Source organism: Pteronotus mesoamericanus, unplaced genomic scaffold, assembly GCF_021234165.1.
Source record: "Pteronotus mesoamericanus isolate MK-2021 breed Mesoamerican mustached bat unplaced genomic scaffold, CSHL_Meso_final contig_78, whole genome shotgun sequence".
In the NCBI taxonomy this organism is placed as follows: domain Eukaryota; kingdom Metazoa; phylum Chordata; class Mammalia; order Chiroptera; family Mormoopidae; genus Pteronotus; species Pteronotus mesoamericanus.
The window spans coordinates 2,959,074-2,986,574 of NW_026555258.1; the positions used below are offsets into that span (position 1 = coordinate 2,959,074).

Here is a 27,501-nt window from a genome sequence, read left to right on the forward strand (position 1 = left end):
TGAGGAAGGAGAGGAAAGTACGTGCCCCTGGAGGGATTTCCTGAGCTCACGGCTCTCGGTCGCCCTCCTCCTCTGGGCGTGTCATGTGACCCCTCTGGGCAGGGCTTCCCGCCTTGGGCTGTGGCATTTGGGGTGGGAACTCGCTGTAGGACGCTGAACAGCTCCCCGAGCCCCACTCTCTTGATGCCAGCAGCGTCTCCTCCACACCTGAAGCCTCTGCAGACCCGCCCCGGCTGAGAGCCCTTGGTCAGGGCGGTCAGTCTCATTCCCGTGGGGTTTTGTGGGGGCGGGGGGGGTTCCGCATCCTTATTTGTGTTATTTATACCAAAAAATTGATTAAGAACGGTATTTTTTTTCCTTGTCTTCTCTTTTAGATTTCTACAATAAATACAGTCTTGAACATGTTTCATATGACCAGGTAAGAGTTCCAGGCCGGTCCTGACTTTTTTTAGGATTTCTGTGGGTAAAGTTGTATGTGGTCTGGGGTGTCGGGGGGTACTGAGCCAGGTCGCGTGTCAGTGTTAGAGAACAAGGCCAGGTTACCGAGTGTCGAGGGCTTGGTGCGTCCTCGGCAGCTTGGCTTCCCCGCCCGTCAAGTGGGGAGCCTGGGTCCCAGCGGCTCACTGCACCGGGCCGCGGTCTGGAGGGCGGCCTGCCTGGGGTGCGCTGCTGCCGTGCACCCCGGAGGGGGTCTGCCACAGGCAGGCCTTGCCGTGCAGTTTCTCAGCGGGGGGAATTGGTAGCGAGAGATGAGTAAGTTCCTGGGAGTAAAAATGAGAATATTGAAGAATAAAGTAAGCCCCTTCACCATTTTTTTGTTCATTTTTGTCAACCAAAAAAAAGTGATTTCCATCCCGCCTTCATTGTTAGTTTTCGCACACACACGTGGACACAGAGCGCAGGGTGTCCGTACAGCGCACTCTGGGGTTTCTGGAGAGGGAGCAGCAGTTCTCGGCTCCCGCGCCTCCCCACTTCCTCTCACCCTTCTGTTTGGGAATCTTCCCGGAATGTTTGTGCCGCGCTTCCTGTTCCCTCTTACCGGAGGCGGAGGGCGTGTCGCGTGCCTTCACGCTCGCTCCCAGTTGTCATCATGCCTGTCCCATCTTTGTTTTTAACTCGTGTGATGGAGCGGCCAGTCTCTGGCTTGGGACGTTTTCAGCTACGTCCCAAGACTTTAACTGAGGTTTTGTTCTTCTGATCATCAGAAATTTCTCAGCCCCTTCACTTGCACGTTCAGGGAACTTCTAAGGGGGCAGTTGATAGACAGCCCAAAGCAGGGGGCCACTGCCCGCCGTGTGTCCTGTGTCTCTGCCCCGTGCGCTAGCAGGCGTGTGTCACGGGTAACCTGTGTTCTCTCTCTCGCGCGGCCCAAGCGTTCAGAAGCAGAGCATCCCCGCGTTGCTGGAAGGCAGAGACGCTCTCGTGAGATCCCAGACGGGCTCAGGTCAGTCGCCGCTTGGTTTCCGCGCGTCCCCCTGCAGGGCCCAGGCCATGGCCGTGCAGCAGGCTATGTAGTGAGGCGGCTGTTTGCGGGAAGCAGGCCACACTTGCTTTTGATGAGCGGCCTGACTTAGTTCACTTGGCGACAGGAAGGGGACTGTGGGAGGAGCCACGGGCAGGAACCATCTGGAAGTAGTCAAGTTCAGGTCTCCTTCCCCGGAACCTGTCTCAGGGCCTTGCCAAGTCCCGTCATCCGTGGCCAGAGCTCCGCGGGGGCGGCGGGGGGGGCATTTTCCCTGGGCCTTAGACCCAGTTCTGACATGAGCACACGCTGCGTGGACGGCCATCGTTGCCTCCAGCATGGGACCCTGCTTTTGCGTGTTCCCTGCACGAGCCCTCCCGGCCCTCAGGCGCCCCTCGCGCCTCGCAGCTGGTCTCCGCACCACTCGTGCCCCCCGCTCAGCCGCCGCTCCGGCGGGGCGAGCCCAGCATTGCTGCCGTTCCGGGGTCCCTCCGGGGGCGGAGCTGGGGACCACAGGCCCCGCCCCACAGCAGCACCACCGCAGACGTTGGCCTGGCCCCGTCAGGACCCCTCAGAGGAGGAGCCGTGGCTCCGGGCACGGTCCTCAGGCTGTGCAGGAGGCAGCGCAGGAAACGTGTCCCAGTTGGAGGGGCGGCTGCCGCTGCTGGCCTGGTGGGGGCGGGCCGAGCTGAGGGCGGGGGGCGGGGCGGGCAGGCGAGCCCCGTGTCCGCCTGCGTGGGCCTGCTCCTCCCTTCCCCAGATTGAGTGCCCCACAGGGAGCAGTGCTGCTTCCCTTCACCGTCACCGGCAGGGGCTGCGCTTTTAAACTTACCTCTGTGCTTCTTTAAAAGGTAAAACTCTTGCCTATTGCATCCCGGTGGTCCAGTCCCTTCAAGCAATGAAAACCAAAATACAGGTGAGTGCCAAACGTGTTTTTCTGCTGGGGTTCCTAGCGCGCGAGAGATCCTCCAGCCGAAGCCCAGCGGCAACCCTGGGACCGAAGGAGTCTGTCCCATGCAGCAGTCCTGCACCCTTTCTAATTCATTTGTCACACACCGTGTTGCCTCTGCAGCCTGTGCCCAGCGCACAGCCGCAGGAGCGGGTTTCGCCGCTGCCGCAGTGGCTCTAATGGGGGCCTTTGTCAGATGCCCCTGGGGGTCAGGCTTGGTGCCGGCTGCCTTGCCTGTGTGCTCTCCTCGAATCTGTAACTGCTTGGCACCAGCGAGCTGTCGGTGCTACCGTCACCCCAGCTTTCGGGAAGTGGGGGCTGGGGAGGTGCGGTAACTGCCCTCTAAGGAAAATTGTTTACCACGAAGAGTAGATGTGAAAATACTCGCCCAGGTAGTGAGTTTGGCAGTAGGCTGCCTGGTATTGAGTAGTTTCTAGAACTTCTCTTTAGTTGTGAAACACAGTTGCTCCCTAGGAGGCCAGTTGACTGCCACGTTCCATAGCATTGGTGTCATCTCACAGCCTGGCCCAGAGTCCCCAGGACAGCCCTGGCCGGTCCAGAGGCCGTGGCAAGGTCAGACGCAGCGAGGCGGGCTCGCAGACAGATAAGAGGAGTTCATTGATTCCCTTGGTCTCGGTTCGGACAAACAGAATTAGGTGTGTATCGAGCCTGCCTGACACTTGAGTGCCAAAATAAATAACAAAGAGTGTTGGATTAGAGCCCATAAACTAAAACAAATACCCACGAGTCCAAACTGATACGTAGAAATTATTGAATAAATACGTGGGGGAAGGGAGAGCCCTTTCCCCCAGGAGAATTCCAGATGAACGTGGAACAAACGATGGAAGAACATCGGCCTTTGGCAGGCGCTGCAGGGGGAGCGTTGCAGGCGGAGCCAGCGCAGGCCGAGCTGGGGGGCCAAGTGGGGTGCCGTGGGGTGCCGGCAGGGTTCCAGAGCGCCTCCCCCAGGCACTTCCCCACCCCACGGGGAAGCAGCGGCGCCCCCGCGGGGGTGCGGGCTGTCCTCCTAAGCAGACGGTCGGGGGTGGCGCCCCCGAGCGTGGCCCTCCCACGTCTCCTGCACGTCTCACAGTGGGCGCAGCTCCACGTGGGCGGTTTCTTGCCCGAAGTGCTTGACCCGAATTTAATCACAAGCAAACATCAGACACACCAAATGGAGGGGCAGTCTACAGAGCAACTGAACAGTACTCTTGAAAAGTACTAAGGTCACGGAAGACAAGGAGACACCCAAGAACTTCCCGTATTAAGAGACGGGAGACGGGACGACTCGGCGCGGTGGGCGGTCCTGCGCTGGAGCCTAGTCCGGGGAGAGGCCTTCGGAGTCGGTTTGTGGGGTCCGAGCAAGGCCTGCGGGTTAATTCATAGTGTGCAGTCAGTGCCGGTCTCCTGGTTCTGGTCATTGCCCTGCGGTTTTGAGGGTCAGCACCGTATATGAGCTGGCGGAGGGTTTAAGGGGGTTCTTTGTACTTGCTGTACAGTTTTTTTGTAAGTCTGAAATTGTTGCAGAATGATTAAGTTTAAATTTTGTGTAAGTAATTTTAAATCAATAATACAAATCCTATGCAATCATTCAAATGATGGAACCTTCTGGAGCCATTAAAAGCGGTATTTTTTTCAGTCATTATTTGTGAACCTGTGTTCTTGCCCCGTGAACTGGAAAAAAGGCAGGTGACACCAGCACGTCCAGCTTCATTAGTGATGATGGTGTGTGTATCTTTACCGGAAGAGTACCCATCACACCGTTAGTGCTGGGTTTCTCTGAAGGGGACCAGAGAGAATCTTGCTTCCTGCAGGTGACCGACTTTTTCTCCCCACGGGGCTCCCTCAGCCGTGTGCTTAGCGCGTGCAGCAGAAGCAGGTTCTCCCAGCAGTGCGGGGGGAGCCCCAGCTGCTCCAAGGCTCCAGCAAGAGTTGCCAGCGGGTTCTAGGTCACTGCGTTGGAGCGCTGGGGACGTCTGAGCTGCAGTGGGTCCTGCGGTCCTCGCCCCGCTGGCCCGCCTTGTAGATCATGACTCGTGGACAGGAGGGATTAGATGGCACTCGGGGAGCCTGCGTGCGACTTGCGGCAAACCCTGTCCCCGCCCCCGCCTGCCTCCTGCAGTGAAGAGGGGCCGGCGGGGGGCGCGCAGGGTGCCCAGCTCCTCGGGAGCCCACACGCCTCCAGCTATGCTCATCATCGGCACGTTCGCGTGGCCAGTGTGAAGGACGGTGATGACCTTCACTTGTACTCAGGACTGGGAACAGGCTAGGTAGTCCCTTTTTTACTTACTCAAATATTTTTTAACATCAGTAACAGCTCATTCTATTCAAGAGTAAAATATTCTGTAGAAAGAGTTTTCCAAGCCCAAATTTAAATCACTTATTTCAAGTAATACTCAACATAGGCCCATTGGGTTCATTGTAAGATCATTTGACCTGTAAAAAAGCATGTCAGATGTTTATTTGGGAGGGAGCAGCAAATTCAAGGCCCCCAACAGAGTCTTAAATTGCTTCGGGATGGGAGGGGAATGGGCCGCTCTGCTGTGTGTTCACTCTCCCAGTGACTCCTGCTCTCATTTTTTTAGCATCACCTTCGTCCTCTTCACTCCCTTCTGCCCTGCAAGGGACTGATTGTTTTTCTTCTAGTCTGTGTAGTAACACCTTTTGAAATGTCAGGATCTCTGCACGTCACTCTGTGGCACGCGGCTCCGCTGTGCTGACATGTTTACTGTGCCTGGCCCGGGCTCCAACACGGCCTCACCCATCGGCGGTGAGCGCCGGGGGCTCTGCTGTGAATTCCCGATCCTTCTCCTGTGGGCGCGCGGCTCCGTTGCAAAACACAAAAGCAAAACACAAACGCCGTGCTGCGGTGGCGTTTGCCGCCGCCTCGACCCCTCGCTTCCACACCGGCAGTGCTGCGGTCCGCTGATCTCAGGGCCTTTGCCGCATACTTTATTCTTATACTATTGCTATTATTACTACTAGTATTTTTAGACCCAACATATGTGGTAAAAATTTAAACAGTACCAAAAAATATAGAGTGAAAAGCAAGTCATTCTATGCCCCCCACCTGCCCTGAATGGGACATTTCTGTCAAGATGAAGTGGTCCTTGTCACCAGTCTCTTGTCTGTCCTCCCAGGGGTATTCTGTTCATAGAAAGCAAATATGAATATGTAAAGGTTCTGTTGCCCCTTTAATTGAAGTTTTTATTTCTTTGTTTGCTACACAAATGATCGCTTGTTAGGCATGATGTCACGTGCCGCGCTTTTGTTCACCTAACATGCTTTGAGGGCCGTTGCTTACCATAAGCCCCTTGTCGCCCTCCCCTGTGGGGAAGAAGCTGCCGGACCCTGACCGGCTGTGGCGGAGTAGGTGGGCGTCGGCCATCCCGCAGGCAGAAGGCTGCTAGTTTGATCCCTGGTCAAGGGCGCTCGCCTGGGTTTCGGGTTCGACCCCGGTCAGGCACACACAAGTAGCCAGTCGGCATTTCCCTCCCTGTCCTCCCTCCTTTCCCCTTCCTCTAAAAGTAAAAATCTTATTTTAAAAAATGAAGGGCTGCCTAGTATTCATGTATGTAGGTACAGTAAATTATTGAACCATTCCCTCATGGGTGGAATTTACATTTTGCTCAATATTTTGCTATTAAACAGGGCTCTTATAAACACTACATTCTGGAAGACACAACTTCTTTATGCACACATATACGAGTGCATCTTTTACAGAAAGCCCTGTAAGTGGAATCTGCTTTTTTTTTTTGATAGATGAAGTTGCAACTGACGTTTTAAGGAGTTTGGCCGATCCGCGCGCTCAGCAGCGTGCGCAGGAGTCAGATCTGCGCCTGTGTTTGCCCCTCCTCTGGCCAGCGCTCCGCCCTTTAGCTTTGCCCATTCCGTAGGGAAAATGCTGTGTTACCGTTCCAATTTGACTTTCTCTCAGGAGTGAAGTCGCCTATCTTTTCGTGTGTGTAAAAGCTGTAGTTTGAATTTTTATTTCCATAAATTAGCTGCTGCTTTTCTTCTGCACTTTTCTGTTTGAGTTGTTGGTCGTCCTGATCATTTTCAGTTGAATGATAGGCCTGCCTTATAAGGTAGGACGATTGGCCCTTTCTTTGATGTGTGGCATATTTTTTCCATACATTGTCATGTGACACTTTACTTTGTTTCATTCTGAAATTTAAAAATTTTATGCAACAAAATGTATTGGTGTTTTATAGTTTCTGAGTTTTACGTCATCTACAAAAAGACCAACTTAATTCCAACTTAATTTTTTCTTAAAATGACCTTTCAGTAATCCATTTTTCCCTGATATATAATGATCCTTATTTCCTAAATTTCTCTGTTTATTTGCCTCTATTCTAGACTCTTTGCTATTGTAATTTCTAGGTGCCAGTATCAATTTTTAAAAACTATTGTTGAGTTAAATTGTTGTAACATCTGATGTTTTTCAGAAGTGTCTTGGTTATTGCACATTCATTTTTCCATATGAACTTTGAAGTCAGCTATATTTTGTCTAATTGTATATTTTATATATGCATATATACATGCATATGCTCATTTTGTTAAAATTGCATAACATTTGGATTGATTAGGGAGAATTAGCTTATATAATCATCCAAGAACAGGATACATCTCTCCACTTAATCAAGCTTTATTTTATGCTCCTCAGGAGTTATTTTAAAATTCTCATTATGTAGATTTTGTGCATTTGGTATTTTTAGGTTTTGTGCATTTTTTTCTTAAGTTTAGTCTTGCCTATTTTTTAAAAAGATTTTATTTATTTATTTTTAGAGAGAAGGGAAGAAAGGGAGAGACACATAAATTGGTTGCCTCTCGCACATCCCCAACCAGGGACCTGGCCCACAACCCAGGCATGTGCCCTGACTGGGAATTGAACCTGCGACCCTTGAGTTTGCTGGCCGGTGCTCGGTCCACTGATCTACACCAGCCAGGGCTATTCTAACCTTTGTCGTTGGTAATATAAGTGTGGTTTTTTTTCTTCTTTTGTATTTCCTCACTCTCTGTGTTATGGAAAACAATTGATTTTTATATATTAATTTTGCATTCAGCTAGTTAATTCTGTTTTTTCTAATAAGTCTTCAAGTGATTTTTTTAAAGAATTTTTTTAGGGTAAAATGCCTGTTAATGATGGCAGTCCGACCTCTTGTTCTCCCAATTCACACACATTCATTTCTCTGGTCTGGTTGCACAGCCAGAGCCGCCGAGCAGTGTCCCGCGGCAGGGCGGGCAGTGGGCTGCTTGTCCCTTTGTTTTGACAAGACCGCCTCTGGCCTTTCACACGGGGCCTCCCTAAGTCCGGTCGCCTGGACTCCTGTGACCTGCATTCACGGTGCCTCTTCCCCTCTCCGCCCACAGCGCAATGACGGCCCCTACGCTCTGGTGCTTGTGCCAACAAGAGAGGTAAGCAGTCTCGCGTGCTTGGGTCTCGGGCACGTGTTTTCAGGGACATCCTGCTGAACTTGGTAGCGGCTTTACCACTTTTCTCTCCGCTGCACAAGCCACTGTGCCTTCTCCTTTGCCTGGGATCCATCCTTCTGGTTCCTGACAAGAAAACTTCAAGTGCTCTTTCAGAATCGTAGGTTAAATGTTCCTGTTAATCCAAAAATTAACCACACTGTAAGTTTCTGTCCTTTTAAAAGAAATTTAATCATTTGACAAACATTTTTTTGTACTTTTCTCCCCAACTTAATTAAGAAATAAAAGCAATCAGCTCTGAAAATGAACTTCTTTTAAAAAGAAGCCACTGTACCAGAAAATACTCTAAAAAGTTAAGTTCCTTGGTATTTTCCTTGGTGGGAATCTCCTTATCGGGCGCACCCTGTTTGCCTGCGGAGGCAGTTGCAGACCAGGGTCTCTGTTTCCCTCCCTCAGAAGCCAGCCGCCTCCCCGCCGGCCGCAGCTCAGTCGTGGGGAGGGGCAGACCCAGAGCTGTCCGGGTTTTCTAGGCACCCGCCGGCCCCTTGTGGGACGCCTCACGCGCGCTAAGCACGCGGACGCTGTGCGTGTCCTTGGGCACGGGCGCCATGGAGAGGACCTCTGATGGTGGTTAATCGTTTAACCTGCATTTCCCCCCCGTCTGCTGGGCTTGTTGGTTTTCCTTGCATACGTGAAGGAGCAGCCACCTCTCCGTGGGTGGCTGCTGCGCCCCCTGACCTGTCCCTGGGCATGGGCCCGTCACCTTTGTTGTCCCTGAAGGCGGACCTGATGCAGCGCTGTCCCGCTTTGCCCCAGTTTCCCTTGCGCACAGATCGCACCTCTCTCCCTCCGAAGAGCTGAGTTCAGGCTGGCGCCCCCACGCCCCCCCCCAGGTGCTGCTCCCCCCCCCAGGTGCTGCTGGGTGGCCAGCAGGGGGAGCACCGCGCTCGGCTGCAGGGCCGGGCCGCGCGGGTGCGACCGTCTGGCCCCGTCCCGAGCGGCCAGCCCTCACACCTGGTCTCACAGCGGGGCGTCTGTCAAGTCCATTCTGTGATAGGATTTTTTTTTTCTTTAGTCTTAACATGAGGTCCAATCACTTTATGTGGTTGAAATTTAACAAAAAGGGAAGAAGAGACCTTGCTCATTCTAACTTTCTAATATTTGCAGCTGGCTCTACAAAGCTTTGACACTTTCCAGAAGCTCCTCAAGGTAAGGCATGCTGTGAGTTCATAGTCTTTATTTTCATAGGCCTGGGAATTATCTTAATTTCCCTTTTCTCCCTAGATGTCTCTGTTCTTTCCACGTATAGTTTGTAGGTTTTTACTGATCTAAACCTTACTCACTACCTGTTTTTAGCTTAGCAAGATGGCTAGTGTTTCCTGGTGCTTAAAGTTTTATAACCTACTTGTCAGAGTCATTAGTAAGTCCCGTACCGATCCCCCACCCCAGGTGAGGTCCAGACATGATCTCCCGCCCTGTCATCGGGGCGGGGGGTGGGAGGGGTAGGGCTGTGCCTGTTCATTTTAACTGAGAAGAACCACAGAAAGGCACAGACTTGTGGACCGTGGGTCTGACTCAGGCTCCGTGAAGCGGGCAGAGGGGCTGCTTGAGTCATTCTAGAAGCTTCTGTTTCTGCCTCAGCGTTGGATGGTGGCTGCATGGCCTAATCCAGGTTCCTGCTGATGGTGGCCGTGCCTAAGAATCCCATCGGCACATGACACCTCATGCAGTGGGAGCCCCGCCCCCACCCCCCAGGGTTCCTTGAGGACAGGGATTTCGACCCCTCTGTGTGTGCGGCACGGGGGCATCACATTCATTCTGGTCTGATGTGTCTCTGTAGCCGTTCACCTGGATTGTGCCCGGAGTGCTCATGGGCGGAGAGAAGAAAAAATCTGAAAAGGCCAGGTAGGGGCCGTCTGTTAATCCCGTTCTGAACCTGTCTGTCCTGCCTTCCTGTTTGTTACGACCTGGTCCCTCGAAACCTGGAGGGGGCCGTGTTTTAGGACTGGGCTTCTGCGTGCCCTGTGTGGGGCAGAGCGAGGCGCTGGAGCCACCCCTCTGGCCGGCGCTACCCTTCGGGTGTCGGTGAGCCTCCGGGGCCGCTGCCGATGCGGTCCTGACCACCTTACCTACTGCCCGGGCCCAGCGGTCCCCTTGTTTGGTGTGCTTCCCCCTTGGTGGCTCCCTTTTGGGAATGTTGGCAATTTGGGAGTTGGTTGTTTTTTTTCATAAAAACAAGAGCACAAGCTTACGTAATGTTTTGCACCCTGCTTTTTACACCACAGTATGTGGGTTCCCAATTCTGTGATAGAACTGGCAGTGAGTGTCAGGAGAAAATGGCTGGCGACAAGGAAATTCCAAAGTGCGCTCCTTTTAAAAACATTTTTTTATTGCGTTATAGAGTAATGCTTAGTTGTAACCTGCAACTATGTGTGTAGTTTGTTAATGAGGAGTAAATCTTATAGTTGGAACCTGAACTACTCAGTTGTGAATAACAAGGGCCGCAAACAGCACCCAAAGCAATGGGGAAGGTTTCTTTTCCTTTGAATTGACAAAGCCCCCCGGTCGTAGCCCGTGCAGGGCTGGCGTGCGCTCAGTGCCGGACCCAGGCCCCTCTATGTCTTCGTGCCGCTCGGTGAGGCCTCCATCTTCACGGCTGCCTCAGAGTAGAGACCCAGCTGTCACATCTGGTTTCCCACAGCAGGGACAGTCGTGTGTCCTCCCGCAAAGGTGCTGTGGGGTTCGCATGTGCTTTTTACCCTTTGACCCTGTTCTAGAACACAGGCTGCTGATCACACTCAGCTGCACGGGAAGCTAGAAAACACACTCAGCTAAAAACTGGAGGCTCTTAACTACTATGGAATGATGGGGTGAAGGGTGTTTGGGGGTCATGAATTAGATTTGTTCCACCTAGTCTACAGGGCAAAGCTAGGCCTGTGGTATGGAAGTCATAGCAAGGATTCAGTATAAGAGAAGACACTCTGGGATGACTGATTCAGGTAAGCGATTCCCGGACCTAGAAGTCTTCAGGAATAGGCTAGGTGACTGTGTTTCTGGAATGTACTAGAAAGGATCTGTGGACCCAGTCAAAGGCATAAGATTACATAGGAAAGAGTCCGTTCAAATGGGTTTTACGATTTTAATATAATTGCAGATTTTAGTAGTTCTATAGGAGATAGAAACTTCAGAGAAAAATTAAAACTTTTGTATCTTTGTATCCGTTGTTATTATGTCTGTCCTGATTTCAAGCCGTGGCACATGGGCTTTAGACACGCAGTCTGTCCCCTTTGCCTTTTCCCATGTTTCCTATTGATGCAGGCCCGTTTGACTGACTTCCTTTTATGGTATGTAATTTTAAACAGACTCCGCAAAGGGATAAATATCCTTATTTCCACTCCTGGACGCCTGGTGGATCATATAAAATCCACAAAGAACATTCATTTCAGTCGGATCCAGTGGCTGGTTCTGGATGAAGCGGACAGGTGAGGCGGGTCTAGAACCTTGAAAGTCCGAAGGAAAGGGCTGCCTCTGTCTCATTGCAACCCCGAAGCCCCTTGGCATCACCTTCGATCTTCAGGTAGGTTGAAATTTCTTCTCTTGAAACTGCAGAATCTTGGATCTGGGTTTTGAGAAAGATATCACAGTCATACTCAACGCAGTTAATGCCGAGAGCCAGAAACGACAGAACGTCTTGCTGTCGGCGACTCTCACGGAAGGTGAGCGGAGAGGTCCTCCTTGCTCTGAGTGCGGGGGGCAGGGGACGCGGCCCAGCGGAGGGCGCCGTGTGCGTGGTGGCTCTGCCTGGGCGAGGGGCAGGCGGCCCCCAGTCCTGCAGCAGCCTTCCTCCTCGGTGCCCTGCTCTCTGTTGCGGCCCCAGGCGAGGGCGCGGGCTGTCCCAGATCCAGAGCCACCGGGAAGGGTGGCGCTGCTGGGGCTCATGCAGGTGTGGGGGGAAGAGAAGGCTGCCTGCTGCCCACCGCGCTCTTGTGAGGGTCTTGACCTGCTGTGACCCACGCAGAGCAGGGCTTTTGTCCCGATGACGGTGACCTCTTGCCCGAGTGCCGTTTTCAGTGGGAGCTCCCTGCCCTTCTCCCCGAGAGATGCTGAACCTGAACATGCACACGCTCGTCAAGCTCGTGCTGTTTTTCATCGTCACGCGATGGGGCGTGGATGGGAGCTTCAGGCTCGGAGAAGTGGAGTCCCTGTCCGCCAGCGTGACCCACACAGCAGGTGCCGTCTGAGGGACAGCACCAGCTCCGCGCCCCAGCGTCCGGGTCACAGCGCCGTTCGTGTCGCAGTGCGCGCAGGCTGGGCGCCGCTCCTGCGATAGACAGGCAGCTCCGAGCGTCTCTGAATAACACTAATTTTAAGACATATTCCATGGAAAGGGGTTCTGTGCTTGCAGAGCTTGGGACGTGCCACACGTTGCTTCCTCCTGGAGTTCACGGGGCACCCACACACACTAGAGGTCCGGGAGGCCTGTGTGGCCCTGTGAGAGGCTCGCGGAGCCTTTGTATCCTGACTCCCTTGATCCCAGACCCTTCCTGAGGGTGATGCGCAGACATCTGTTCACGTCCCTCGGGGGGCCTCCCACAGGTGCCAGCCGGCTGTCAGGCTGTGGGGAGAAACCAGTGGGCGCGCCCCACCAGACCATCAGTCGGGGAGGTCCGCGCCGGCACTTGGAGATCTCCGCGGGGCTTGCCGGGGACGTGGGCGTGCCTGGGTGTGCTGCGGCCCCCGTGCCGTGGCGTGTGCCTGTCAACCTGTTTGCCTGCTTCCAAGGTGTGACGCGGCTCGCTGACATCAGCTTGCACAACCCAGTCAGCATTTCTGTCCTGGATGAGAGCCACGGTCAGTGTGAGCTGGAGGACAGCGTGTTTCTGGACGCGTCCGCCCCACAGCCCAACGACGAGCTCGACGGCTTTGCCGTTCCGGAGGGCCTTGACCAGTACGTGACGCTGGTCCCCAGCAAGCTGAGGCTGGTCTCCCTGGCGGCCTTCCTCCTGCAGAAGTGCAAGGTAGGCCCGGGGTCCGAGCCGGCTGCCCCGAGGGGAGGGAGACCCGTGTTGTTTGCATCGGGCATGGAGTCCAGTGAGTCGAGATGGGTGTGCACACCCTGTGTGCGACGCAGACCTCAGTGCGCATCCGTGAGTGGTTCCAGGGTCGTGGGAGAGGTCGGGGCCAACAACAGCCATGATGCTCAACTTGAAATCCGCCTTATGTATTTTTCCTGGGGGGCGGATGTCGGGAATGTCGCAGGTGCTAGGAACGTGCTGGAAGGGAGACGGAGCTAGGGGCCTGTACTTGTGTTTCTGAAGGAGGCCCGCTATTTGTATAGTGATTTGCTAGTTTCGTGTTACTTTCTCTGGTACCTGGGGGGACAGGAGGTGGAAGGGCTTGAGAATGGAGTTTCCAGGGGCACTGTGTGTGGGTCCGAGCAGGGCCAGGTGCGTGCAAGGCCGTAGGGGGTGAGGAGCAGCGCGGATGGGCGGCTCCCTCTGAAGCCCGCGCTGTTCGTTCATTGTGGGAGCCCGATCAAGGTCATAGCTGTCGTTGCCCTTGCCTGCAGTCTTTGTAGCGTGGGGTGTCGGTGATATTTGTGAAAATAATTCAAGGCCGTCTGTTACCTGTTTGCAAACCAGGGCCAGCATGACTAGGTAGTGTAGAAAAAGGTTCATTCTGCTCTCAACTAATAAGAGTGTGTGGTGGTTTTCCCCTTTGAATCAATGCAGTTTGAAACAGACCAGAAGGTGATTGTCTTCTTTTCGAGCTGCGAGCTGGTGGAGTTCCACTACCACCTCTTCCTGCAGACCCTGCTGAGTGGCCTTGGGGCCCCGGCATCCGGGCAGCCGCCATCTGGCTGCACGCGGTTCAGATTCCTGCGTCTCCACGGCAGCATGGACCAGGAGGTGAGCACACTCGCCCATCTAGCTGACACGCGCCCTCCGGGGTCAGCCTGGCACCTGCCTGGCTAGGGCAGGCGTCGCAGAGGTGGGCGGCCCCCGGGAACTGGAAGCGGTGGCCCTGCAGGCGCTGCAGGGAGCGAGCCTATTGTTCTGTCTGCCCGCCCGCCCCTGGAGCCGGGCTGGCCCACCCGAGGGCTCCTAGGCCCGCTCGGCCCGCCTCTGCCTCAGCCAGCTGCTAAGGCGACAGAGCACCACTAAGTAGCTGGCACCAGGGAAGGGTTTTGCCTTTTTAGTACCCAGTGTGTAATTAGGGCTTGATGTCTTCAAATTAAGAGCATTAATGGAGCTAAATTGTGGCTCCCATATGGTACTGCTGAGCGTGACTGCTGTCGTTGTCAACAAGATGCAGCGCTCGCTCACAGCGCTTTTGGTCGCGAGAGGGTCTGAGTGTCTCAGCTCTGCCTGGCCTCTGAGCGCTGTTTCTGTTCAGGGAGAAGAGGGCATTGTCCTTGCGTTAGGGTCTTAGCCTCGTGATTCATGCCCCTCCCTGTGAGGAGGCCAGCGTTCGGGCCGTTGGGGTGAGGGCTCCCCCGGTGTGCGCGGGGCGGGGGGTGTTGGCCGGGTCCCCAGAGCGGGCCGCCTCGTCCTGGAGGCAAGCGAGGAGCGAGGCCGCCTGGCAGCACCGGGTGGAGGAGGAGGGAAGAAGGAAAGCAGGAACCGGGATGAGGTGCAACTGGAGCCGGCTGCAGGTCGGCTGGATTTTAGAGCTGCAAGGGGCAGTGAAGGTCCTCAAGTCCATGCCCCCTTTTTGGGTTTGCTTTTTTGTTTTACTGCTTCAGGAAGTGGAGGTTCAGAAGAGTGAGCTTGCTCAAGGTCATTCAAGGACACAGCCTTGTATTTGCCACGAGAATATCTAGAATTTCCTGAATATTCCAGCCTTCGTGAATTTTTATAAGCTCTTAGTTTTTACCTTCTGTATTCCTGATTCAGTCAAGTTTGTTGATTTCATAAGGCAATGCCATTTATGGTGTTTCTTCTTTTCTTTCTTTCTTTTTTTAAAAACTAGTTCCCTAATCCTCTGGGTCTGTTCTCACCAGAGGCTTCCTGCAGGGCACTCGGGGGAGACGGAGGAGCTGGGCGTGGACTTGGAAGGATCTGCGAGTTTGAGTAGATCACTCAGACAAGGCTGTAGCTAAATGAGCTCCATCTCTTGTTACAGTCGAGTGCTAGTCTAGGGGCTTATAGCTGTGCGCCCTGGGGCCTGGTCTGTGGCCTCGGGAGAGTGACTCTGTGTCTCCGCGGCCACATCTCTGAAATGGAGCCAACAGAAGAACTTCCTGTGCTGGTGGAGAGGAGTCATTGAGTCAGTGCAGCTAAAGAGCTTTAGGGCGGGTCAGCCCAGAGCGAGCCTCAGTGAGTGTGAGGGGCCCTTGTTGTTAGTGCTCCTTCAGGGACAGTTTGGCTTTTCAGCAATTGTCACTTTTACTTACATCGTTTCGTTTATTAAGTGGCCTCCACAGCCCCCCTGAGTGGGGCAGGAGGTGGAGGGCGTGTCCGTATTTCAGTTGGTGAACCCTGAGGCTATGCCCTGTCCAAGACGGGATGGGACAGTCCCATCACACTCTGGCTGCTTATGCGGGCCACCGTCCCACGTGGCCTGTGGTCTCCCTGAATGTCTGACATGACCCCAGGCACGTGAGAGGCACTAGAGAGAAGCTCGTGGCGGTCGTGTTGAAAGCTCAAGAGTTGGACTTTGTCCTCACCCCAGATCAGGAGACATCGCCGACGGGCTTTGAGATGTGTCTCCCACTTTCCGGAACTTTTATGACTCAACTCTACAGTGCAGCCACCAAAAACGTCCCCTGTGAAGGCCGTGCCGTGGACTAGAAATGCAGCCGCCCCGTGAGGGCCCAAGCACCAACTCGGGGGCGCGTCGTTTTTAATCTTTAAAAAAAATTAACCTTGAATAAAATTCCCCCATGGGAAAGGTGGGGTCTTCATTCCAGGTCTGGAGTCGGTCGGTCCCTGTGGGCCCGCACTGCTTCCTCTTTGTCGGCAGAGCCTCCCTGTTCTATGCCTTAAAATGGTTTCAGCAGAAGGAAACTGGGGAATTGTGGGAATCGACGCCAAACCTGCTGGGGTCGACCTCAGTTGTAAGGCCTGTCCTTGTTTTTTAGGAAAGAACGGCAGTGTTTCAGGAGTTCTCACATTCCGGCACGGGCGTCCTTTTCTGCACGGTACGTATTGTCTGTACGCCAGGGAAGCGTGAACCTTTCTGTAATCCGTGGTCGCAGTTCTTTTCTCTCGACAGTTTGCCTTGAGGCCGGCCCCGCAGAGAGCGGGAATACGTCTTGGTGTGGCCACCTCTTTGCACTTCTGCTTTGTCACCTGACTTTGTCGCAGATAGCCGGCTGCCACCGTGCAGAAGACTCAGCGATTTGCTCACTAATAGTGACAGCTGTTGGTCTGAAAACGTGTGAATCTTGGTGATTTCTAGCCACCAAAAACTTGTAAATTACAGCTATCGGGAGTAATTAGAGCTGAGAAAGTCTTTCCACAACGAAGCCGCTCTCCTCACCTCTGCTCCCCTTTCTGTAAGGAAAGCAGGTGCGTGCGGGCACATTCGTCTGCTGTTGTCTAAAGCTGTCACTTGCCCTACAGTGTGCAAGCCAGTCCGCTCGGCCCCAGTCCCGGCAGCCTGGGAGGCCTGCCCCCTCCAGCACAGCAGCGGCTCTCTGTGCGCGTGTCTCCTGGGCCCTTCCGAGGTGGAAGCATCACGCCTCGGTGTCCCTTCCCTGCGGGTTCCCACCCCTGTCCCTGCTGCTCGCTCCCAAGATCACAGTGCCTTCTGGGCTGGTGCCCCGGTTAGTGCTGTCTTGGGTGATCCAGCTCAGTCCCAGCTGGGGATTGAGAGCCCCCTGTCTGTGCAGTGATGGAATGGCACTGTGAAGCGAGTGACCCGGTGACCAGGGGCTGGGCCGAGACAGCTTTGGCTCTGGGAACCCCTGGCGAGGCCGCTCGCATACAGTCAGTGCCTGTTTAAGGATCTCTGCTCTGTATTCCGTTTTAAAGACCACGGGGGGAGTTCGAGTGCATGGGTGAGTGCCACAGACTTTCTGGTGTGCGGTCCTTTGTAAGACTGCCTTCCGGCCGCCTGTCCGTCACGGTGTGCCGGCTCCCGTGCGCAGCAAACGGCGGCTGTGCCGACCGTGCTCCCTCGGAGCGGAGGCGGGTGCTGCTGGAACGTTTGCCTCCTGCGGCGACCTGAGTCTGCCCAGCGGCCCTTCCCTTTATGAAGCCTGTCCACGGGGCAGGTGCTGGTGTTCGCACAAATGCTATCTTGCAAAGACAAGTCTAAGTAAATCTACCTGACAAAGAAATTGGTCAAAAATCCGTATCGTGCCACCGGACCTTTTCCTGACTCCTCTGTCCCCACTTTCCCCCTCCTTCCCTCCCCTGCAGCCAAGTGGCACCTCTTCTCGGCCTTGAATGTGTCATTCTTTTTCTGGGCCTGGAGCCTTGATACGTGTAGTCCCTCTGCTTGGGAGGCTCCATGCTGACTCAGGCTGAGCCCTGCTTAGGTCTCAGCTCCAAGCCCATTCATTCAGGAAATGGGTCCCTGGAGCCCCCAGCTGCCCCGCCCCAGTGCAGTGCACCCTGCAGCGCCCGCAGCGCCCGCATGCCGGGGCTCGGCGTCTGCCCACCGGTTCGTGGGCTCATGGGGGCGGGCCGCATCTCATGGGCGGTCCCGTCCCTGTGTCTGGCACAGAGCAGGCGTGCGGCAGGCGCCCCGTGTCTGTGGATTGCGTGCATGCGTGGTAGTTAGGGCCCAAGAACTCAGTGTGGAGGCCCGGCCATGTGTGCCTTTTTCTGAAGCCTGAGAGCTGAGAATCACCTTTCTTAGACGTGGTGCCATCTGGGGAGTGAACGTTCTATATTGTTCATATGGAAACAGAAGGCAGCAGGAGCCTCAGTGCTGGGGTTTGGGTCAGGGTCGGAACAGATGTCTTATTTTGGCCCTCAAGATGCTGGATGCGTCCCTGGTGGGAAATTGTCATGTTTCTTGGTGTGCAAATCCTACCCTGTTTTACAGACACGGTAAGCTCCAGGTCCCCAAGAAAGCTCCAGGTATTGGATGTTCAGTGTTTTTGGTTTGCTTTGTCTTTTCAGCTCTTCATGGAAGAAAAGATCCTTTTTTCTGAAACCTAATTCTCAGTGGGGTCAAAACATGACTTTCCTGGTTGTATCTGGCCGCAGACAAGTGGTGGCAGGTGGACCAAGCGCCCTTGACACGGCAAAGCACAGCCCAGCCACCGCCCGTGCCTGCTGGTCCCGTGCATCCTGCGTGCCCCGTGGAACACAAACTCACTTGCCCACAACCTGGTTTCTCTAAAGTCTCTGGTGCATGTGCGTTTGCAGGGTCACTTGGGCGGGGCACTCCTCGCTGGCGCCGTCTCGTCCTTCCTCCATCGTGAGGGCTGCTGGACGGGGGCCGGGTGGGGCTCGCCCCTCGTTGGCATGGCGGGGCGCAGCGTAGACGCCGCCGTGCAGGGGGTTCCTCACTCGCGGTCCTGCCCCTTCGACGACGGCCAGGTTTCTCCGCCGCAGCCTGAGCCCTGGCGTCTGAGGTGGTGGGGAGCGTGCTGTGGCGGACCCTGCCAGGTGCGGGCAGGCTCGCTCTCTCTGTGTCCTTCTAAGGCACACAGCCTGCTGCTTGCCGGGTTCTCTGAACGCTCTCCAGGGGCCTCCTCAGTGTTAGTGAGGGACGTGGGCCACGTCAGGACAGGAGAGTCGCAGAACTGGCTTCGGATAAGGAGGAGGCGTGTCAGTCATCGTTGCATGGAGATTTCTCCTTGCTGATCCCATAGCTTTGCCGTTGTGATTTATAATCTCCAGGTCCTTTAAGAAAGGCTGGAAGACTGAATATATGAGACTTTGAGAATTACGGTGTCACCACACAAAAGCTTACAACTGTGCTGTTTGCTTTACTGCTAGACAGTCCCTCCCCGCACCCCATCTTCCTCCCCGTTCTCACTTCTGTCATTAGGAACAGGGAAGGGTGTATGTGCATGTGTGTCTCTCTCATCTTGATTACAAACGTACAAACAAGGACCTTTCAATTCCATGTACCAAAATCTTTCAGGCCTTGGTCGCTGGCCTTGTCTGTGTGGGTTCTCAATGAGCACGCAACCACGGTGACACAGTCTCGGCACAGGGAGACGCGCAGGGGAGACTGGTTCACTCAGGACGAGCCTATGCATTTGAAATGTAGTTTGTGTTCTCTAGAAAATTAGACCTAAGCAGGAGCCATGTTAAGGAGGGGGTCATGATTAGCAGGAAGGGCCCATTGTGAAGTTCAAGCCCATTTTCCGAGTGGGGAATCAGAGGAATCAGAGATAAGATACTGAATTACCAACAAGTTATTTCCTCCTGTTGATGGAGAAGAGCTCGCCCTGAGTCAGAGGGAGCGTGGTTGTGAACACTGCAGTCACGTTCCAGAGCGGATGAAGAAGAACGCGCCGGGAACCTGGAGAGTGGCGTTTCGGAGCTGCCTCTGGCCGTGGGGCCGGCGTCCGGCGTGCTGCCGGTGCAGTGACGCTTCCTGGCCTCCCGGGGCACCCTGAGCGCGGGTGCCTCTCCCGCCGGGCCGATTGTCTTGGAACAGAGCCCCTGTCCAGCACCTGTGTCCTTTTTTAGAAGATGCCTAGGTCGCCCGTGCTGCCGGCCTCCACCTTCCCCTTTTTTTTCTTTTGCTTGAAGCACACTGTCGTGTCTATGGTCTCACTTCCTCTCCTCCTGGGGAATTAGCGCTGCGCCAGGGGGCTCGGAGACAAAGGCGCGTGGCCGCAGGCGCCACTAGAATGTCAGTCCCGCGACCCAAAGTAAATGAAGGCTTTCTTGCTTTCCTCTGGGGCCTGTTTTTTAGGTAAAGTTTTTCTTTTCCACTTTATTTCATCGTGTTAATGGCAAGACCGTTGGGGGACTGTTGGCTGTTTACTCGGTCACGCTAACTCATGTTGCCAGTTTTTTGGCGGCTCCAGCCAAGATTGCTCGCCGCTGACAGCTTCTGCGCTCTCTCCTTCCTCCTCTGTTTACGCAGCCCAATCTGTCACCCGGACAACAGGGGCCTGTACCCCGCTGATGGCTTTCCACACACGGCAATAATGACTTTTGGCAGGCTGGGAAGGCGGCAGAGGCGGATTTGCTGCGTCCCTTCCTTAGAGAGCCGGCAGGGCCCCTCTCCCTGTTAGTAAAAGCACTTTGTGAGGTTCTTGGGTAAATAAATGAGTCATTTTAATCCAACTGACAGGCTGGCACCTGAGCAAGCTGCCTTCCATCTGTACTCCTCGGGCTCATGGAGGCGGCCGGTCGCCAGGCCGGGCCTTCAAGGCCTCAGCACTGCGTGTCTTTCAGAACTGACTTCAGCGGCTCTTCTGCTCTAATTAGGTTCAAGGAGTAGAGTGAGGCTGGGTCCGAGTTCTGAGCCCTGGCGGAACCGACTTCTGCCCTGATCAGGGTAAAGGGTCTCGGCAGGGCTGGGTCCGAGTTCTGAGGGCAGGCGGAGCCGAGGCCTGTGCAGTCTTCAGCAGGTCAGCCCCGGAGCTCTGCTGGTGACCACGGGGGGAGCGCCCTCCACCCCATGGTGAGCTGAGCGGGAGAGTCGGGGGGGAGAGCGAGGGGGCTTCACAGCACTGCCAGTCTCCACCCTGGGGCCAGAGTGCTCAGCTTTATACCTCTCAGTGTCCTATCCGCTCTCATTCGGTCTTCAGAGTAACCTCGGTGGTGGGGGCAGGGGGGGAGTAGGTGGCTCTTCCAGCCATTCTTAGGGGGGTAAACTGAGGCTCGGAGAGCCAAGTCGACTTCCCAGATCATATGGCTGCTGAAGTGACACTGAAGGCCAGTCCTCTCTGTTTCTGGACCAGGAAGATGATTTCTCTCCCATTTTTGCTGGTAGCCTAGGCTCAGAATAGAAAGACGCACTTAAATACCTGGATTAAGTCTGAGCAGTGGTTGGCCGTTGGTGAAGTTCCCCCAGCCCGGCCCAAGACGTGGGAGACAGGGAGGACTGTGTGAGCCGGTGTCGTGCGTGAGGCCACCCAGGTGGAGGTAGACCTGCGAACGGTCTCTTGAGAGAGGCTGCGGGAGTCGTTCCTCACTCACCGTTTCAGCGCGTTTGTATGTGGTAAGTTTCACGAGTGTCCAATTTGGTTCTAGAGTTTCTTGAATTGACTAAACTGGTGAGCGTTAAGTTTTCTACAAAGCCTGCTGCCTGGAAAGCTTGGGCAGCCCGTTGTGAGCCTGCATCTCCCACTGCAGAGCACGTCAGTAAAATAAACCACTTCTTAACAAGAGCTTAGCAGATTAAAGAATCTGTCAGTTTTCTGATGTCAGCGGGGGTCAGCGGGGAAAGCAGTCGCCACGCCCCTTTCAGCAGAACTCGAAGTAGGGTTCTCGGAGGCGCTGCTCGGACAGCAGCCCTGTCGGAAAACACCACTTGGGCGCTCAGCACTTCAGCACATTAGACTTGTGCTTAGCACTTCGTGAAGGCAACTGGCCACCAGTGGAAGGCGAGCAGGCAGTCCCAGGGTAATCGGTGACCGCCGACAGGGCCTGTCCCGCCGCCGTGGTTCTGGTGGAGCAAGATCCTGGCGGCGCAGGTCTTCCTCGGTCCTGCCTCTGAGCCTGGGGCATCCCGGAGCGGCAGTTTCAATGTGCTCCTTACAGAAACTTTGCATAGGATTATTTTTAAAAATGCTCATTACACTCAGGAATCCTTAGTGGGACTTAGGAGCGGGGGAAAGGAGAAGCTGTTCCTACAGAAGAATGCCCGCTCTCAGGCGGAAGGAGCAGTGCTGGACAGGGAGTCATCCTTTGCAGCCCTGCAGGGAAGCAGCGCCAACAGGCGCTGAAGCCACTGGGCAGACAGTTTGGGGAAACAGTCTCAAGGTTCCACACCCGAGTGACAAAGGCAAAAGGCGCCTGCCGTGGGGAGAGCTGGTGGGCTCCCCCTCTGAGGTGCCTGCACACGGCATCCCCAGCACAGGACAGGCTGCTCTGGTTCCGTCTCCCCGTGTCCCGCACGGGAAGTACATACCACCCTGCTGTTGTGTTTTCTGCCAAAACACTTTATGCGACTCTTACCAGGACAAATCCAGATTCTGGATATTCAAGGCATCTGGAGTATTCAAAATGGATAGTTATAAAAAAGAAATCCAACCCTAAGTACATAAAGGGCAGGGATGTCATTCTAGATTAAGGAAGCCTAAAGGGTTGTGACAGAAACAGAATGTGCGACCAGCGGTTCAGTCCTGGCTGGGAAAGTCAGGCAGTACAGTTGGAGAAATTTGAATCTATTAGGAAATGATGCTACTCAACATTTAAGTTCTTAGGGGTGGTAATGGTGGTGTGGTTACGTAGAGGAATGTTCTTTGACTTAGGAGACACATGCGAAAGAATTCAGGGGTAGAGTGTCACGATATTTCCACCATACTCTGTGTGGTTCAGAAAGGTGCGTAAAGGGAGGAAAGGAGGAAGCAAGTGTCCCAACTCTCAGCAGTTGATGAATCCAGGTGAAAGTAGACAGGTGCTCGTTGTGCTACTCGGTTCTAACTTCTGTAGGTTTATGTTTTTCTAAATAAAAACTAGGGGGGAAATACATATTCGTTGTCAAAACAACCAGAAAAATGCAAAATGTACAGTAGAACTCGCCCAGGCCCCCCCGCCTGGCAGTGGCAGCTGAGTCTCGTGACCCGCCTTCCAGGTGTCGGGGCGCCGCCTCTCTCCCCCGCCATCTCTCTGTGAGTCCGTCTCATTGCTGCTGTTCAGCTCTGGTTTCGTCTTTCTATCTCCTTTTTTCCCTCGAATTTTTTGTTGGAAGAAACCAGAGCCTTTGCCCACATTCCACATGTGCCTGATTGTGTCCTCCTGGTGGTGTGTGACTTGTCGCCCACCTCCCCCCACCCCCACATTTCCTGAGAACCGGTCGTTAGGTCGAGACTCTCGATGCGGTTCAGGCGCTGGGTTTTGCGCGGGCCGGGACCGGGACCGGCGGCCCTGCACCCCTGCCCCACCCTCAGGTGTCCGCAGGCCCTCCGCCAGGGCCGCGCCGGCTGTGGACGGACGTTTGGTTCCCCTCCCTCCTCTCCGCCGTTCCTCCTTCTCCTGCAGGTCACCCTTTTTATAAACTTCTGGGTTTTCCCTTTACAATTTCTCCAAGAAATATGGGCAAATACAATTTACTTCCCTCATTTCTTACACCAAAGTGTACTCTGCACCCCCGGGAGTTTTCCCAGGGAGTCTCCATGTCAGTCCCTGGGGCCCTCCTCCTTCCTGGCTGCATGACGCTCTGGGCACGGGTGGGTGTCCCCACCGTCGTCCTCACTGTCTCTGGCCGGACGTTGGGGAGTTTGTCAGACCGCTGGCACGAGCAGCCTCACGCGCGCTGTTTCCCGTTTCTGCCAGCGTGTCCTCGCGATGGGTTTCAAGGAGTCAGATTGCTCTGGGCCAGAGGGCAAGTACATGCACAGTTTTGCTGGATGTTGTCACCTTCCGCAGTGTCAGGCACATACCGTGTCACGTTCCCACCGCAGCACATGAAAGGCACAGTGTCTTTCTGATGTCAGAACAGTGTAGTAGCATCTAATAGTCCTTCTGCAGATCTGTTGAGACAGTGCAGGTGAAATGCGCCGCACGGAGTCCGGTGTGTCCTGAGTGCCCGGTAAATGTTGACTGGGGATGGTCTTGTTATCACTGTGAGCGTGAAGGTGAATGCCAACTGTACATTTATTGCTGAAGACTAGAAGAGACCCATCTTCTGGGCTCTACCAGAATGACCAGAGAACAGAGTCTTTGCTCTACAGATGACGACCAGCTGAAAAGGAAAAATAAATCTCCGCTACTTTTATAGTTTCGCCTGCCTGGCTCAGTTTTTGGCCCGCGCTCTAATTTAGCCGTCTGAGAGGCGGGGTGTTGCTTGATCCTTGCCGCCCTCGGAGGCCCGGTCAGCTGAGGTCACAGAGTAGTTTGCAGCCCCCCTCCATGAGGGGATGCCTGGGGGTGATCTTGCAGAAGCCCGCCTCAAAGCCACGCCATTGTCAGCTTTGTGGATGGGGACAGTAACCCACGAATGCATTCGTCGAGTGGTTTTCAGATAAAATGTGAAAGTAGTGAGACACGCTAAAGTTCTCAGAATTCTTCCAGGACACAGCTGAGAAATGACCGTGCAAGTTCCTGGGCTGCCCTGCAGGCAACGCTCTCGTGGGGATGGGGTTGACTGCCTCACGAGCGGGTTCGTAGCGCCTACCCCTGAGTCAGGCCGTTAAACCACGTGTGGACTTGGGTGGCTTCTTGAGGTCGTGTGCAGATGTGTGCGTGCGAGTGTGCGCTTCGGTGTGGGTGAGCCCTTGCCGTTTGCCTTAGATTATGAACGAATCCATGACCCCCGGATGGTTCAGAAACTCAGTTCTAAGCCATATTCTTTCTGTTTTGAAGGATGTTGCAGCTCGGGGCTTAGATCTCCCTCAAGTCACGTGGATTGTTCAGGTAATTTTTCTAGTTGTTAAGGTGTGAGCTTGAGATGGGTATATGATCATAAGTAGATATGTTGGCTTTAAGTAGAATAATTATTATTACCCTCCTGGGTGTTGCCCTGGTAACCAGGCAGCAACCAGCCTTACCTGCACAATTCTCCCGACATCTTCCCGTCACCCAGCCCACCTAATGGCAGCAGCAAAACAAGCGGCCTGGGGCCGGGGCGTGGGGGCGGGCGGCGGGCGGCTCCCCGGTCCCCGGCTAATGCGTGCTGCACGCAGAGTTCCAGCAGTCTGAAAACAGGGATCACCCGGGGCCCGAGGGAGGCCTCATTGTGTCCAGGAGGAAATGGCTCAGCTGTCCTGAGAGCCGTGTCCTGTACACTGACCTGCAGGGGACAATTAAGTCCCTGACAGCATCTTACACAGGCCTCTGGCCTTCGACGCTTTGCCAGAGGGTGCAGGTGTTAGTGCTCCGGTCTGGTGGTTTTCATTTTGGGTGGTTGTTTTTTTTTGTTAGCCTGCAGAATGGTATTTTTAAGTCTTTCTGTATGGGGGCCAGGGGACACATGCCCTGTTTTGTGAGTCATGGTTGATTCACACTTTAGTGCAGTTGAATGCCCGTCACTGGGTGGGAGCTCTGGTCAGCTCCCTACAGCCAGTCACTTTGTGACCAGAGGCATTCTGTCTCCTTTCCTGCCGGCCGCAGGGCAAGTTAAAGATGAGAAGGCAAGGGCAGTTTTAACACGTGGAAGGCTAGACACATGACCTCGATCCCCTGGCCTTCTTAGCGTGGCCATTGAGGAGTTCAGTTGGCCCGGCCTCCGTGCATTGTGTGCATCTCTGCCCTCTGCTCTGTAGTTCACGTGGCAGCAGAGGGGAAAAAAGAAAAAAGGAAGAAGGACTGTATGGTCGGGCAGTTTTGACGAAGACGAAGTTGCTACCATAGACAACATCTCATACCGTGTGTGACCCATTCTGCTGAGTCCTCGAGGCTCCCTTTCCCCTGAGTCAGGAATGCTGTCCGTGGGGACGGGCACGTCCCTGTGTGAGGGCGGCTCCGCCCTCCGGGGACGGAGGGGGCTGCAGCCAGGCGGTGGGCACCAGCTCCTTCCTGGTGGCCCAGCAGCAGAGCTGACCTTTGGTTGGAGCAGTCGGCCCCTTTCTCCTCACCCTGCCCAGTGTCCTCTGGGGCCTCCTCCCCACCGCCTGTCTGCCGGGGAAGTAGGCCAAGGTCGTGTGGTCATCTGCAGACGCCTGCCCCCACCTGCCTGCGCTTCCACCTTGCGCAGTCACCGCGGTGAAAAGATGCAAATAGGAAAAGGAGAGACCTGCGGAGAAGTAAAATTAAAAAGGAGATGTCGGGATGGGCAGACATCTCGTTTATCTGAAACTTGGCCACTGTTCACGTTGGCGTGCGGGAGCCTTGCTGTTTCCAGGGAAGCCAGGAGTTTCAGGGTTGAGTGACTCCTCCTTGAGACCGCGTTAGGGTAACCATAGCACCGGGGTTTCATTCCTGGGATACCTGGAGGCAGGTGAGTGGTATCGCACTTCCAATTAATGGCGCTGCCTTGATCAGTGAATGCCTTCATTTCTGTTACCCTTTTTAGTACAACGCGCCGTCGTCACCGGCTGAGTACATCCACCGGATCGGGAGGACCGCCCGCATTGGCTGCCGCGGGAGCAGCCTGCTCGTCCTGGCGCCTTCGGAGGCAGAATATGTCAACTCGTTGGCTTCTCACAAAATCAAGTGAGTCAGAAACCTGAACGGGGTTTCGGCTGATCTCACCTAATTAACTTTCTGTCACTTTTTATAGTGGCTGGGCCTTGTAAGCTGACGAAGAGCCATTAACCCTTGTGATCCCTAAATGAGTCCCAGAATAGCCAGTGGCAAAAATGAAAACCCTTATTGCCATCAGCACATGCCAACTCTCATTGAGGGCGAGGCTAAGGCCCAGGACGGCCTGTTGCCGTCTGCGGTTCTCGTAGACGGAGGCCTGCGCTTCCGCGTGCTCGCAGCCGGCCTCTGGGAGCGCTCTTCTGGATGCGGTGCTTCTCTCCTGCAGTTAACGCTTCATACCTTTAAAGTTGGTTTGTCTTTGAAAAAAATAACACTTTTTTACTCATCACACAGCGCCCCTTCCCTGAGGAGCGCACACCCAGAGGAAGCTGTCGGGGCCCGCCGGAGTGTGCCTGCATGCCCAGGGGGCAGCGCCCCCGGTCCCCTGCGCGGGGCCCCTGGTCCCAGCCCTGGTCCCGGGCGCAGCAGGCCTCGGGAACATGGAAGCCGCGCCAGGGGCTCCCGTCCAGCCCTGGCCTCTCAGAGATGAAGCAAGCTCACAGACCAACGCCTCAGCCCAGCCGAGAGTGATTGTAATGCAAGCAGAAAGAATTTGCAGGGCCCCAGAAATTAATGTGTTTTGTCATATTTTCCATAAAATCTCTGGCACCTGACATAACAAGCTCTAAATAATAGGCTTCTAAAGGCATGCAGTTGTTCACACTGGTCCACGCTCAAGAACTTCTGCTCAGACAAAGCACAGTGGTGCGTAAAATTCTTAGAGGCGCTGGAAGAGCCACGTCTGCCCCGAGGGCTGCTCGGGCGCCCCCCAGGACCCACGCTGGGACGCTGGCACGTGACTCGGCTGCGCAGCTGAACACAGGGTCTTGCGTCCAGTGCTCCCCTTGACTCAGGCCCGTGCTTTACGTGAGGCACCCGGTGGCGTCCCCAGACTCGCCTGGGAGGTCGGTGCATCGCACACCCGGACCTGCTCTGGGGGTCCCGGGGCCCAGGGCAGGCCACCCGCTGGCAGAGATGGGTGCGTATGGCTGTCCCCGCCAGCACCGGCAGGGTCCTCTCTTGCTGCCTGGCACTCTCTCAGGGTTGCTGGTGTGAACTTGCAGGGACTACAGCTTCTTCAGAAAATGTTCCTGATCGCCTTGTGCTGGGGGGAGGGCGGCTGGGACCCACTCCTCCCAAGTATGGTCAGTTTCAAGTGGGCTAAAAGTGGGTCACTTTAAAGGGTAGTTTGTGTTTTCCTTTTATTTAATATGTCTCATCTTAATACAGTTTTTCAGTTGAAAGGGTGGTTTTATGTCAGGAGGACATGCATATTTTACTTACAAGAGAAATCCCATGTTGGTTAGTCATTTGTCACTGAGAGCTTCATCTCTGGCTGGACTTGGCCCCCTGGGGCTGGAGGCTGGCTGGCCTTCTCGCTG

The 27,501-nt window shown here is 54.7% G+C and overlaps 1 protein-coding gene across 1 annotated transcript in view; it reads left to right on the forward strand.

The window, feature by feature from the left end:
• The window catches only part of DDX31 (DEAD-box helicase 31), a 63,934-nt gene that overhangs the window by 6,094 nt on the left and 30,339 nt on the right, over positions 1 to 27,501 (forward strand). Inside the window, exons 4-16 of the mRNA XM_054584183.1 lie at positions 375 to 418; positions 1,374 to 1,444; positions 2,314 to 2,378; positions 7,785 to 7,829; positions 9,012 to 9,053; positions 9,685 to 9,749; positions 11,207 to 11,326; positions 11,454 to 11,560; positions 12,627 to 12,862; positions 13,577 to 13,753; positions 15,928 to 15,987; positions 24,242 to 24,292; positions 25,890 to 26,029. Of these exons, the coding sequence (XP_054440158.1) occupies positions 375 to 418; positions 1,374 to 1,444; positions 2,314 to 2,378; positions 7,785 to 7,829; positions 9,012 to 9,053; positions 9,685 to 9,749; positions 11,207 to 11,326; positions 11,454 to 11,560; positions 12,627 to 12,862; positions 13,577 to 13,753; positions 15,928 to 15,987; positions 24,242 to 24,292; positions 25,890 to 26,029 (1,223 nt within the window). The remainder of the gene's footprint in view (positions 1 to 374; positions 419 to 1,373; positions 1,445 to 2,313; positions 2,379 to 7,784; positions 7,830 to 9,011; positions 9,054 to 9,684; positions 9,750 to 11,206; positions 11,327 to 11,453; positions 11,561 to 12,626; positions 12,863 to 13,576; positions 13,754 to 15,927; positions 15,988 to 24,241; positions 24,293 to 25,889; positions 26,030 to 27,501) is intronic.